The 11655-nt window shown below is 36.1% G+C and overlaps 1 protein-coding gene across 1 annotated transcript; it reads right to left on the bottom strand.

Moving 5' to 3' along the window:
• Nucleotides 1-546: 546 nt before the first annotated feature.
• On the bottom strand, nucleotides 547-10509 carry Faa (fumarylacetoacetate hydrolase). The gene is made up of 5 exons (XM_073981959.1): nucleotides 10296-10509; nucleotides 9735-9818; nucleotides 9537-9670; nucleotides 1144-1745; nucleotides 547-1073 (listed from the first exon to the last, which is right to left on the bottom strand). The coding sequence occupies exons 1-5, from the start codon at nucleotides 10380-10382 to the stop codon at nucleotides 730-732; spliced, it is 1251 nt and encodes a 416-aa protein (XP_073838060.1). The 5' UTR covers nucleotides 10383-10509; the 3' UTR covers nucleotides 547-729.
• Nucleotides 10510-11655: the final 1146 nt, after the last annotated feature.

The raw sequence follows: 11655 nt of genomic DNA, 5'->3' as shown, positions 1-11655 counted from the left end.
GTCCTCTTTGGTTGTTCCAAAAAATCTTTAAAAAATCCATGTTTATTGTCCTCTTTGGTTGTTCCAAAAAATCTTTAAAAAATCCACGTTTATTGTCCTCTTTGGTTGCTCCAAAAAATCCACGTTTATTGTCCTCTTTGGTTGTTCCAAAAAATCTTTAAAAAATCCACGTTTATTGTCCTCTTTGGTTGTTCCAAAAAATCTTTAAAAAATCCACGTTTATTGTCCTCTTTGGTTGTTCCAAAAAATCTTTAAAAAATCCACGTTTATTGTCCTCTTTGGTTGTTCCAAAAAATCTTTAAAAAATCCACGTTTATTGTCCTCTTTGGTTGCTCCAAAACATCTTTAAAAAATCCACGTTTATTGTCCTCTTTGGTTGCTCCAAAAATATTTAAAAAATCTACGTTTATTGTCCTCTTCGGTAGCCGCAAAAAAATCTTTTAAAAATCCACGTTTATTGTCCACTTTTGTTGCTCCAAAAAATCTTTAAAAAATCCACGTTTATTGCCCTCTTTGGTCGCTCGAAAAATCTTAAACAAATCCCCGTTTTTTGCTTTATTGGTTGGTTCGGTTCTTTAAAATACTCGATTATTTATTTCTTTATTTCAACATAAAATATTTTTTTTTTTAAATTTTAAAACACAATTTTGCAATATATAAAAATGTACATTAAATGCATTGTTGCACTGTTCATTACATGACTAATCATCACAAGGAATAGCAGGCTGCCTATTGGAATGGAGTGGCTGGCAAAACTTTGCCAGCACATTCACCGAAACCAATGCGAATGCCATTACGTTCGCAGTGACCACGAATGATGACCTCATCACCGTCTTGTAAAAATTTACGTGTGGTGCCATCATTCAAATTCACCGTTTTCGAACCACGCCAGCTCAATTCCAACATGGAACCAAAGGAATCTTCAGTTTCACCACTGATGGTACCAGAAGCCATTAAATCACCGGGACGGACATTGCAACCGGTTACGGTGTGATGGGCAATTTGTTGCATGGGAGTCCAGTACAAGTTTTTGAAATTCGATTTGCAGATTTTGGTTTCGGTGCTGTTTTCCGCTAAAAAGCAAAAGCAAGAAACAAAATTAAAATTGCCTTCAAATTGCAACTTCCAAATCTCTTTACTTACGTTTCAAATAGACCTCCAAATTAATATCGAAATTAAATGGTTTTTGATGTTTTAAATAGGGGAACACCTCCGGTTCTTGGGGATAATTATCCACCAAGAAGGGCTCCAAGGCGGCCACGGGAATAACCCATGGTGAAATGGTGGTGCCCAAATTTTTCGCCGTGAATGGACCCAATGGTACATATTCCCATTTTTGTATATCACGAGCACTCCAATCGTTCATCAATGTAAAACCGAAAACATTTTTCCATGCCTCATCAACGGGTATACGTTCACCCAATTGATTGCCAGGACCACCAATGAAGAAAGCCATTTCCAATTCAAAATCAAGCAATTTGCAGGGACCAAAGACAGGAGGTTGACCATCTACGGGTAGAGTTTGTCCCAGGGGACGGCGTATGGGTGTACCGGATACAACCACAGAACTGGCACGACCATGATAACCCACGGGAATGTGACGCCAGTTGGGCATCAAAGCATTCTCCTTGCCACGGAACATAATGCCGACATTGGTGGCATGATGTATGGAAGAATAGAAATCTGTGTAATCACCGATATCGGCTGGCAGGTGCATCTGACATTCTGATTGGGGCACAATGACGCTGGAAAAAAGAACAGATTTTGTTGTGAACACAAATTAATAGAAATAAATAAGAACAAGTAAAAAAGTATCAGTCGGCTTTGCCGACAGAGATATACCCTCAGCCTGTGTGGATTGAAATACTTACGGGGGTTTTCAAAATGTTGGGCGTATGCACCGACAAAAGTATGGATAGGATTAAAGCACAAAATTTGCAGGGATATCGATAGATAGGGCTTTTTTTATCACACTAGCCTGCGAAAAACATAATATCGCTGTAAACAGGGCCACTAGAAATCTTCGGTAAAAATGTCCAAGGGATCCTCGAACCACACAAAAATGTTGAACATTTGTGTAGGTGGTACCACAAGGATTGTACAGATACGGTCCAAATTTGAACATAAACTAAGTTTCGACAATATTTAGAGGTCCAAAGTTTGGACCAAATCGGATGCAACGTCTATGAGAAATCGCACGTACCATTCTATCGAATATTTTCGCAGTTTTGTGGGGGAGGTATCGGAAGGAGTGGACCTATAAACACCACCTTCAAATTTCATCTAATATTCGAAGAAATATTACAATATCCATGTGTGGACCAACGCAATATTCGGTTCGAGCCCTCCAGTCACAACATATGGTGCCATAGGGGTTTTCTACAACTTTCGGGCTGTTTTCTCAAGAAATATGGTCTTGCCGCTGAAAAAAACTTTTACTGCCGTAATTGAGGCAGCGAATGCAAGTTGCTTCAACAAAAATCAAAGTGATTCGATAGCAGGTCTTAAAGTGAACTTATCCGAAATTTTGTGTGGGAGGTACCGGATGGATTGGACAAATATAGTCCATATTTGAACCTGATCTATATCTAGTAGATATATTAGGATGTGTATGGACCAATTCGGCCACTCCCTTTAAGAGTTACCGTATGAACAAATTTTCCGAACATTTTTGAACTTTTGTGGGGGACGTACATGAGGGAGTGGACTGATATGGCTTATCTTCAAACTTAGATTATGTTTGGACAAAATATTACTAAGGCCAAATTTTGGAGCGAATCGGCAGATCCGTTCTAGAGTTATCTTGCGCTCCAACCACCTAACACTGTGTCATAGGGGTTTTTTACAACTTTTACGCTATTTTCTCAGGAAGTATGGACTTGCCCCTAATTAAACTTGTACCGTCGTATGGAGGGCAGTGAATACAAGTTGCTAAAACAAAAATTACAGTGATACGAGAGATAGCCCTAAACTGAACTTTTCCAAAATTTTGTGTGGGAGGTACTCGAAGGAGTGGGCCGATTGAGACCATAATGGAACCTCATCTTCCTCTTGTAGAATGTTTACGATATGCACAGTATGGACCAAATCGGTTACTCCCTTCAAGAGTTATCGTGCGGACAATTTTTCCGAACATTTTTGAACTTTTGTGGGGGAGGTACCTGAAGGAGTGGGCCGATATAGCCCATCTTCGAACTTAAATCGAATCTGGACAAAATATTTCGATACCCAAAATTTGAACCGAAGCGATTGATCCGTTCGAGAGTTATCGTGCGCACCAGCCAGCCAGACAGAAAGACGGACGGACATTGCTAGATCAACTCAAAATTGTCTGAAACGGATATCGTTCAAACATACTTGGAGTCCAAAACCATTATTTCGATAGATAAAGGTCCTCTTCAGGTCGACGTCCCTACCTATTAAATGTCGTCTAAAAATATGAGAAGGTCTTCTAATGATAGAAAATTTCTTAAAGGCCCTCTGAAAGGTCTTCTAAAGATAGAAAACCTCTTAAAAGTTCTCTATGGATAGAAGACCTCATCAAAGATAGAATAACTCTTAAAGGTCTTCCTAACATAGAAGACATCATAAAGCTCTTCTAAAGATAGAAGACCTGTTAAAAGTCTTCTAAAAATAGAATATTCATAAAGGTCGTCTAAAAATAGAAGACTCCATAAAGGTCCTCTAACGATAGAAGGCTTCTTAAAGTTCCTCTACTGACAGAAGACTTCTTAGAGGCCCTAAAATAACTTTTAAAGGTCTTCTAAAGATAGAAGGCCTCGTAATGGTCTTTCGCAGGTAGAAGACCTCTTAAAGCTCTTCTAAAGATAGATCATCCATAAAGGTCGTCTAAAAATAGAAGACTCCATAAAGATAGAAGGCCTCTTAAAGGCCCTTTAATGACAGAAGATTACTTAGTGGCCCTAAAATAATTTTTAAAGGTCTTCTAAAGATAGAAGACCTCTTAAAGGTATTCTAAAGGTAGAAGACCTCATGAAGGTCTCCTGAAGAAAGAATGCCTCTTAAAGATCCTCTAAATATAGAAGACCTCTCAAAGGTATTCTATAGACAGAATACATCTTAAATATCTTCTAACGATAGTAGACCTCTTAATGGTCTTTCACAGATAGGAGACCTCTTAAAGGTCCTCTAACGACAGAAGAATTCTTAGAGGCCCTAAAATAATTTTGTAAGGTCTTCTACGATAGAAGACCTCTTAAAGGTCTGTTAAAGATAGAAGATCTCTTAAAGGCCTTCTTTAGATAGAAGACTTCTTAAAGGTCTTCTGTAGATATAAGACTTCATAATGGTCTTCTAAAGATAGAAGCCTCCTTAAGGTCTTCTAAAGATAGGAGACTTCCTTAAGGGCTTCTAAAGATATGACACCTCCTTAAGGTCATCTAATGATAGAAGACTTCTCAAATGCCCTCTAAAAATAGGAGACCCTTGAAAGATCTTCCAAAAATAGAAGACCTCTTAAAGGTCCTCTAAGGACCTCTTCTAAAGACAGATTATCTCTTAAAGGTCTTCCAAAGACCTCTTAAAGGTCTTCTAAAGACAAAAGACCTCTTAAATGTATTCTAAAGATATAAGGCTTCTTAAAGGCCCTAAAATAACTTTTAAAGCCCTTCTAAGATAGAAGACCTCTTAAAGGCCTTTAACGGACCTTTGGAAGATTTCTTAAAGGCCTTCTTTAGATAGAAGTCTTCCTAAAAGTATTTTATATACAGAAGACCTCTAAAAGGTCTTCTTAAGATGGAAGACCTCATGCAGTTCTCCTAAAGAAAGAAGACCTCTTAAAGGCCCTCTAAATATAAATTACCTCTTAAAAGTATTTTAATGATAGAAGACCTCTTGAAGGCCTTCTTTAGACAGTAGATCTCTTAAAGTTACTCTAAAAAAAGAAGACCTCTAAAAAATCTTCTTAAGATAGAAGACCTCTATAGGGGAAAGACCTCTAAAAGGTCTTCCAAAGGAAGATTTTCTATAGATAGATACCTCAGTCCTAAAGGTTCAATAGGTCTCGAAAAATACTCGTTGAAATGCCATTCAAAGCTTCCTGTGCTCCACCAAAGTTTACATTTAGACCTCCACATAATAGTTTGGCTAAATTAACTACAGCTTCCTATGTACCGCTTTCATTATACGCTCCATCATAATATGACGGGTATAATAAAATTTGTCACACATCGAAATATTCATCAGAGACCCTATAAAGCATATATATTCTTGATCAGGGTAAAATTCGCCCGTCCGTCTGTCTCTTGAAGTCAAAATACAGCTCGCAATTGTTATACCCTCAAAATTTATGCTAACGAGGGTATATACACTTTCATACGGGCAAAAAGCGCCTCATCGAAATAATGGTTTTAGACCGAAATGTGTTTCAGACAATTTGGAGTCGATTTAGCAATGTCCGTCCGGATGAACCGATTTAGTCTAAAATTTGGCCTTCGTAATATTTTGCCCAAACTTAGTTTAAGTTCGGCCCACTCCTTCCGGTACCTCCCCCACAAAAGTTCGAAAATGTTCGGAAAATTTGTGAGCACGATAACTCTTGAAGGAAGTAACAAAATTGGTCCTACTTTGCACATCGTAAAATTTCTACAAGACTTAGACGAGGTTCCAATATGGACTCAATCGGTCCACTCTTTCGGGTACCTCCTACCCAAAATTTCGGAAAAGTTTAGTTTAGGACCTGCTCTCGAATCACTTTGATTTTTGTTGCAGCAACTTGTATTCACTGCCCCCCATACGACGGTACAAGTTTCATCAGGGGGAAGTCCATACTTCCTGAAAAAATAGCCGGAAAGTTACAAATAACCACTATGACACCGGGTGTAGTGGTTGTAGCGCACGATAACTCTCGAACGGATCTGAAGATTCGGTCCAAAATGTGGCCTTCGTAATATTTTTTGCAAACTTAGCTTAAGTTTGAAGATAAGCCATATCGGTCCACTCCTTCAGGTACCTCCCCACAAAACTTCAAAAATGTTCGGACAAATTTTGCGCACGATAACTCTTGAAGGGAGTGACCGATGTAATCTATACTTTGCACATCCTAATATATCTACCAGATATAGATCAGGTTCGAATATGGACTATATTTGTCTACTGCTTCTGATACCTCTCACACAAAATTTCGGATAAGTTCACTTAAAGACCTTTGATTTTATTGAATCGATTTGCATTCGCTACCTCCATTACGACGGTAAAAGTTTTTTCAGGTGCAAGTCCATATTTCTTGGGAAAACAGCCCGAAAGGTGTAAAAAACCTCTATGTCATCATATGTGGCGGTCAGAGTGCACGATAACTCCTGGATCTCCTAATATTTTTATCAAATTTTAGTTTAACTTCTAAAATGGCCCATATCGGTCCTCCCTAAGGGTACCTGCCCTACGAAAGTTCAAAATGTCCAAAAAGGGCCACAAAATTCTGAGAAGACCTTGAACACATTCGATCTGTCCGGAGGTGAAAGTTTCGCTTAACATTGGCTGAGGGTATATATCTGTCGGCAAAACCGACTGACACTTTTTTACTTGTTTTGGTTCCATTTGAATCATCGCGATGTTTAGATAACGTACATATTTTTAAAATATTTTTCCGATGCATAAACAACTAAAATTTTTATAAAACAAGTTGTAAGCAGGCAATTTTTTTAATTCTTTCTTAATTTCAGCGAAAATTTACAACTTTTTCACTTATGTGATGGGACCTCAGTAATCATATAGTACGTAGGAAACCCTTAATTAACAATGTTTCGCAATATAATGAGTAGCGTTGTTTTAAGATTTATTTCTTATTATCAGAAATAAAACCGCCATAACTTTTGCGCGCAACAACCAAAATTAGTATCTCGAACAGATATGAGAATCGGAATTTTTTCCCAATCTATGTACTAAAAATCTTTCATGCAGCTTAAAATTTTTTTTTTCATTTTTTTTTATGGAAAACTAAAAAATTTTGATGTTTCCTCATATATTCTTGATCGGGTAAAATTCTGTCAGTCTGTCCGTCCGTATGTTGAAATCTAGATACAGCTCGCAATTTTTAAGATAGAGGTTTGTAATTTGTTATAGAAGTTTCTATTACTTCTAAGATGTTTGGTAATGCAAATAGGCTATATCGGTCTACGTTTTGATATAGCCTCTATAGAACGGTACCAACCGATTTTCGGTATTTTGAAGGTTGTGGCCTCAATATTCCTCCGAAATGGCTGAAATTTGGTATTTAGTCTTCGTTGTGGGTATCCAAATTTTCCTCATAAATTTGTCGGTAAAGGTCCACGCTTTCATATAGTCCGCATAGAAAGATACCTCCCGGTTTTCTGCATTTTGAAGGTTGTGGCCACAATAGCCCACCGAAATGGCTGAAATTTGGTATTTAGTCTTCGTTGGGGTATCCAAATTTTCTTCATAAATTTGTCATATAGCCCGCATAGAATGATACCTCCCGATTTTCTGCATTTTAAAGGTTGTGGCCACAATATCCCACAGATATGGCTGAAATTTGGTATTTAGTCTTCGCTGGGGGTATTCAACTCTAAATTTGTCGGCAGAGGTCCACGCCTTCATATAGCCCCCATAGAACGGAACCTCCCGATTTTCGGTACTTTTAAGGTCTTGACCACAGTATCTTACCGAAATACAACTATACAACTTTCCGTCAGAAATTTGTCGGTATAGATCGACGGTTTGACATAGTCCCCATAGAACGGTAACTCCCGAATTTCAGTATTTTGAAGGTTAGTCACATTGTTTACCGAACTTGCTGAACTTTGAACTTAACGCCGCACAATGGTTCAGGAATCAATTTTCCTGGCCAAAAATCAAAATTTTTTTTTGTCAAAGATATTTTATTTCTATATTGGATTCGATAGTAAACATATTGAAACTAAGGAAACTAATAAATTAGGTCAAAATAATGGAAGGTATGGGCGTGGTATGTCCCTAAAATCGAACATTTTCCCCATTTTTGGGAAATACATAATTTTTGCAAATTTCTGGAGAAAGACGTAGCTATTTCTCGGAAACTATAACAGATATTGTGTTCATTGTTTTTTGTAAGGTAGGCCTTTAACAATAGTTTCAGTAAATTACCGTAGCGTATACACGACATGAGCTATCTTATGTTTCCTCAGGTACTAAATTGTATGAAATTCCAATTTTAGGGGACTAGAACTTTTCCTGGAACAACGTGGAACAAAGTTCTGTTTTCACTGAAAGATGACCGAGAGTCTCCTCTTTCAGCCCATATACACTCTTGTACTCTTCCCGCTCCGTCCGTGTAAAGCTTTTTTCAATTTATTGAAATTGCATGGGTAAAAAAGTGTCTTTTTCTATACAGTGTCCATATGAATTACAGCCTTTTGACACAAATTAACATTTTTTGAGTATATGAGTTTTTATACGAGTTATATAAGTTTTATTAAAACCCAAGGAGTATATTTTTAATTTTTGAAAAAAAAAATAAATTTTTGTGTACAATTCTTTTATAAATTTTTAAATTGTTTTTTTCGATTTTTTTAGTTTTTTGGTATTTCTATTGTTTTGTTTATATGTTGGTGTGTGACCATCTTTATTACATATGAAGATATAAAAACCACAAAAACACTCATATGTTGATGAAAGATAGTTAAAAAACTCAAAAGTTTAACTTTGACCTTGAATTTCTCTGCAACTACCAGACCTAATTTAACCGCTTTTATTCGTCTGATTCGTCTGAAAGCTGATTGTGTTATCTGTCTAACAAAAAAAGAATTATGAAAATATCTCTATCTGTTCAAAAGTAACAGAATTTTGACCAGGAAAAACGATTCTGAACAACTGTGCGCCGTTCCTACTTGTTGAACTCTAAAACGTTCGTCACAATCGGTCCGTTGTGAGTCGCGTCACGCGTTAAAAACAACAACCACATGAAAACTTCAAAGGAAAACTTGGCATCACTTACACTTTCTATATGTGGTTGTTGTAACGTGGCACGCAACGCATGCATTGTACAGACCATGGCACAAGTACCAGGTAGATGCATCAGCCAACAACTACAACAAAAACCTTTTCAGTGAAATGTTAAAAATGTTTTCCAAAAATAAGGCGATTCACACAATTTTTCAACAAAATTTTGTTAGGCAGGTATCAATAAACGCATTATTACAAAAATCCACAAAAAGTTCACAAGTTTTCTTTTAAATATTTGTTTTTTCATGTTGTATTTTCAATTACAACAACTCGCAGTACATCAGCTGGTCTGATGCGTCGAAAACAACAACCACGTGAAAAATGTGTAAGTGATGCCAAGTTTGTTCTTGAAGTTTTCATGTGGTTGTTGTAACGCTGCACTCAACGTAATCATACATAGTTCAGAGACCTTAACTATATCCGATACATATTTGTGATTGTTCCATACAATTATGTTTAGATGGTCAGGAATACTGCTATGTGTCCTGTTGTGTGTTAATCTTATGCTATTTCCTTACGGATACTGTTATGTTAACGGTTTACCATGTTGTTATCTTTCAACCCTCTGTTATCCTTACCTCTGTACTAAGGCAGCATTCTGTTCTAAGGGTGAGTTTTTCAGCAATAATTCTCGGGTTTTTGTACGAACTAAATTCCAGGCAGTGTAGCCAAGGCTCATCAATTTATTCAAAGTTTCAGCATTCAAAGCATCCTGTAGATAAGTGTTATACATTAATATAAAGGATAGCTGTTATACACAAAACAAAAATACATACCTGAACTTCTGGTGGATAAAATGAGGCAACTCCACTTAAATCCAAAACACTGTCTCCGATAGCAACACACAAACGTTTGCGGGGCTAAAAAAAGAAAGAGAGTAAAGAAATTAACATAAATGGTAAACAAGCAACAACGACAGCAGCAAGTTTATCACACATTAATTCAAATGTTTTAATTTTATGACACCTGAATCTCAAAAGAAGAAAATGTCTTCTTATCAACAACGGCTGTTTCAAATGTTAGTTGGTGCCGCCAAATGGATACTTTGTTGCTCTTTTTTATAGATCAACCATTGATCTTAGAAAAAACAACAACAAACTGGTCTAATTTATGCAAATGCAAGCTAAATTATGCAGAGCATTCTAGTTCGAAGCCCTGTTTTAAATATTTTTTATAGTTTTTTTTTTAGAATATTAATTTCGAATGTGGCAAACAAGTCCAACAGGATTTTTGTTTTCAAGTAGCCGTTTCTTTCATAACTTAACTGGGCAACATGTGCCGCACATTCTTCGATACAAAATAGGTAATAAAAAAATAAAATTGTTTTTTTAACTTACATTTGATTTTGTGGAGAATACACCATAGGGTAAATTTTCCAATGGAAAATCACTTCCAGCTGGGACATGTACAAAACTAACAGCCATTGTATCGTTATTTGTGTTTAAATTTGAGTTTGTTTTTGAATCTTTCTTTGAATAGAACGCCACTGCTACCGCTACCAATAATGCGGCAATGAGTACCTGTTTGATCGCCAGTTGAACAACAACTGAAGTTAAATCACCAAACGATACGAACGCTACAGTTGACTTCATGAGCCAAACAGAGATATGAACAGTGTTGGAAAAAGCATTTTAGAGGGTACACTTTTTGGTACTAAAAACACGAACATAAAAAAGAAAATAATTTTAATTTGCAAAGTAATTTTGATTAATTTCAGTTTTGTTGTAAAGGCATACAAATATAAAGTCCGGAAAAATTCAAAAAATTTTTTAAGTGGGATGACTACAGAATGAGGCATGCCCTTTTAATACTTTATTGAAAAAATATATATTTTTATTTAAATGAAAATAATTTTAAATTGTATTCCAAAATATTAAATATTAAAGCTTTATATTTTATGTTTATACCAATCATTATCTGTGAATTAGATCTTTTGTACACATTGTTCCAATTAGTACCTTTTTTATAAAATTAATTTTTTATCATCTCTGATTTGTCTCTCCGTAATAAAATAAATGAGAATTATCATGGAAATCATATTGCCATACGTTCTTAAAATCTTTCTTTTCTTTGTAACACCTCCCTCAGATAAAAAAAATATAATTTAAAAATCACGGTGCTCTTGAAGCAACTTTACCAGTGAAGTTTTTGCGGATTCTGAAACTACAATTTTCATAGATTTGAAAAATCAAAAAACAAAAGAACGGCCAGAGCGCTTTTTAAATAAATCACGATTCAAGTAGACATTTTTAGATTTTTTTTTAGGTTTTCACGGTTTTGCTTAGAAACCGCAAGTCCCATCGAAATGGAACTAAAGAAAATGTTGTAGCTATAGAAATTCTCTACAAGACTGACATTTATGATAATTTCACAGGTTTTACCGTTACTGAGATTTAGAATTTCAAATTGGGACAATGCATTGACTGTATCGCTACCTTATAAAACAAGTGAGAAAAGGCTATAGTCGGTACGGGGCCGACTATGTGATACCCTACACCACTACCTCTGTGAATAATCTTTTCACTCGAAAACATTTCTTTTATGGAGATACGAAAGTTTTCACCTATCTGGCCCTTAAAGCAAATGACTTAAGGCGAACTGAACCAAAATAATTAATATTTAATTTTATATTTGACTACTGTCGACATCACCAACATCAATAGGCTTCTATCTCTGTGAGAAAATTTCGTGATGATC

The sequence above is a fragment of the Musca autumnalis genome, unplaced genomic scaffold, assembly GCF_047663935.1.
Source record: "Musca autumnalis isolate F117 unplaced genomic scaffold, ASM4766393v1 scaffold_4, whole genome shotgun sequence".
NCBI classification, from domain to species: domain Eukaryota; kingdom Metazoa; phylum Arthropoda; class Insecta; order Diptera; family Muscidae; genus Musca; species Musca autumnalis.
The sequence above is the reverse complement of the archived record's forward strand: the minus strand, read 5'-3'. Positions and strand labels throughout refer to the sequence as shown.

What these genes read in the sequence shown, in the direction of transcription:
- Faa (XM_073981959.1), bottom strand. Translation starts at nt 10,382, where the DNA reads ATGGCTGTTAGTTTTGTACATGTCCCAGCTGGAAGTGATTTTCCATTG. An exon ending in TTTATCCACCAGAAGTTCAG is followed by an intron (nt 9,671 to 9,734) that starts GTATGTATTTTT and finishes ACTTATCTACAG; the next exon opens with GATGCTTTGAATGCTGAAAC. An exon ending in AATGCTGCCTTAGTACAGAG is followed by an intron (nt 1,746 to 9,536) that starts GTAAGGATAACA and finishes TCTTTTTTCCAG; the next exon opens with CGTCATTGTGCCCCAATCAG.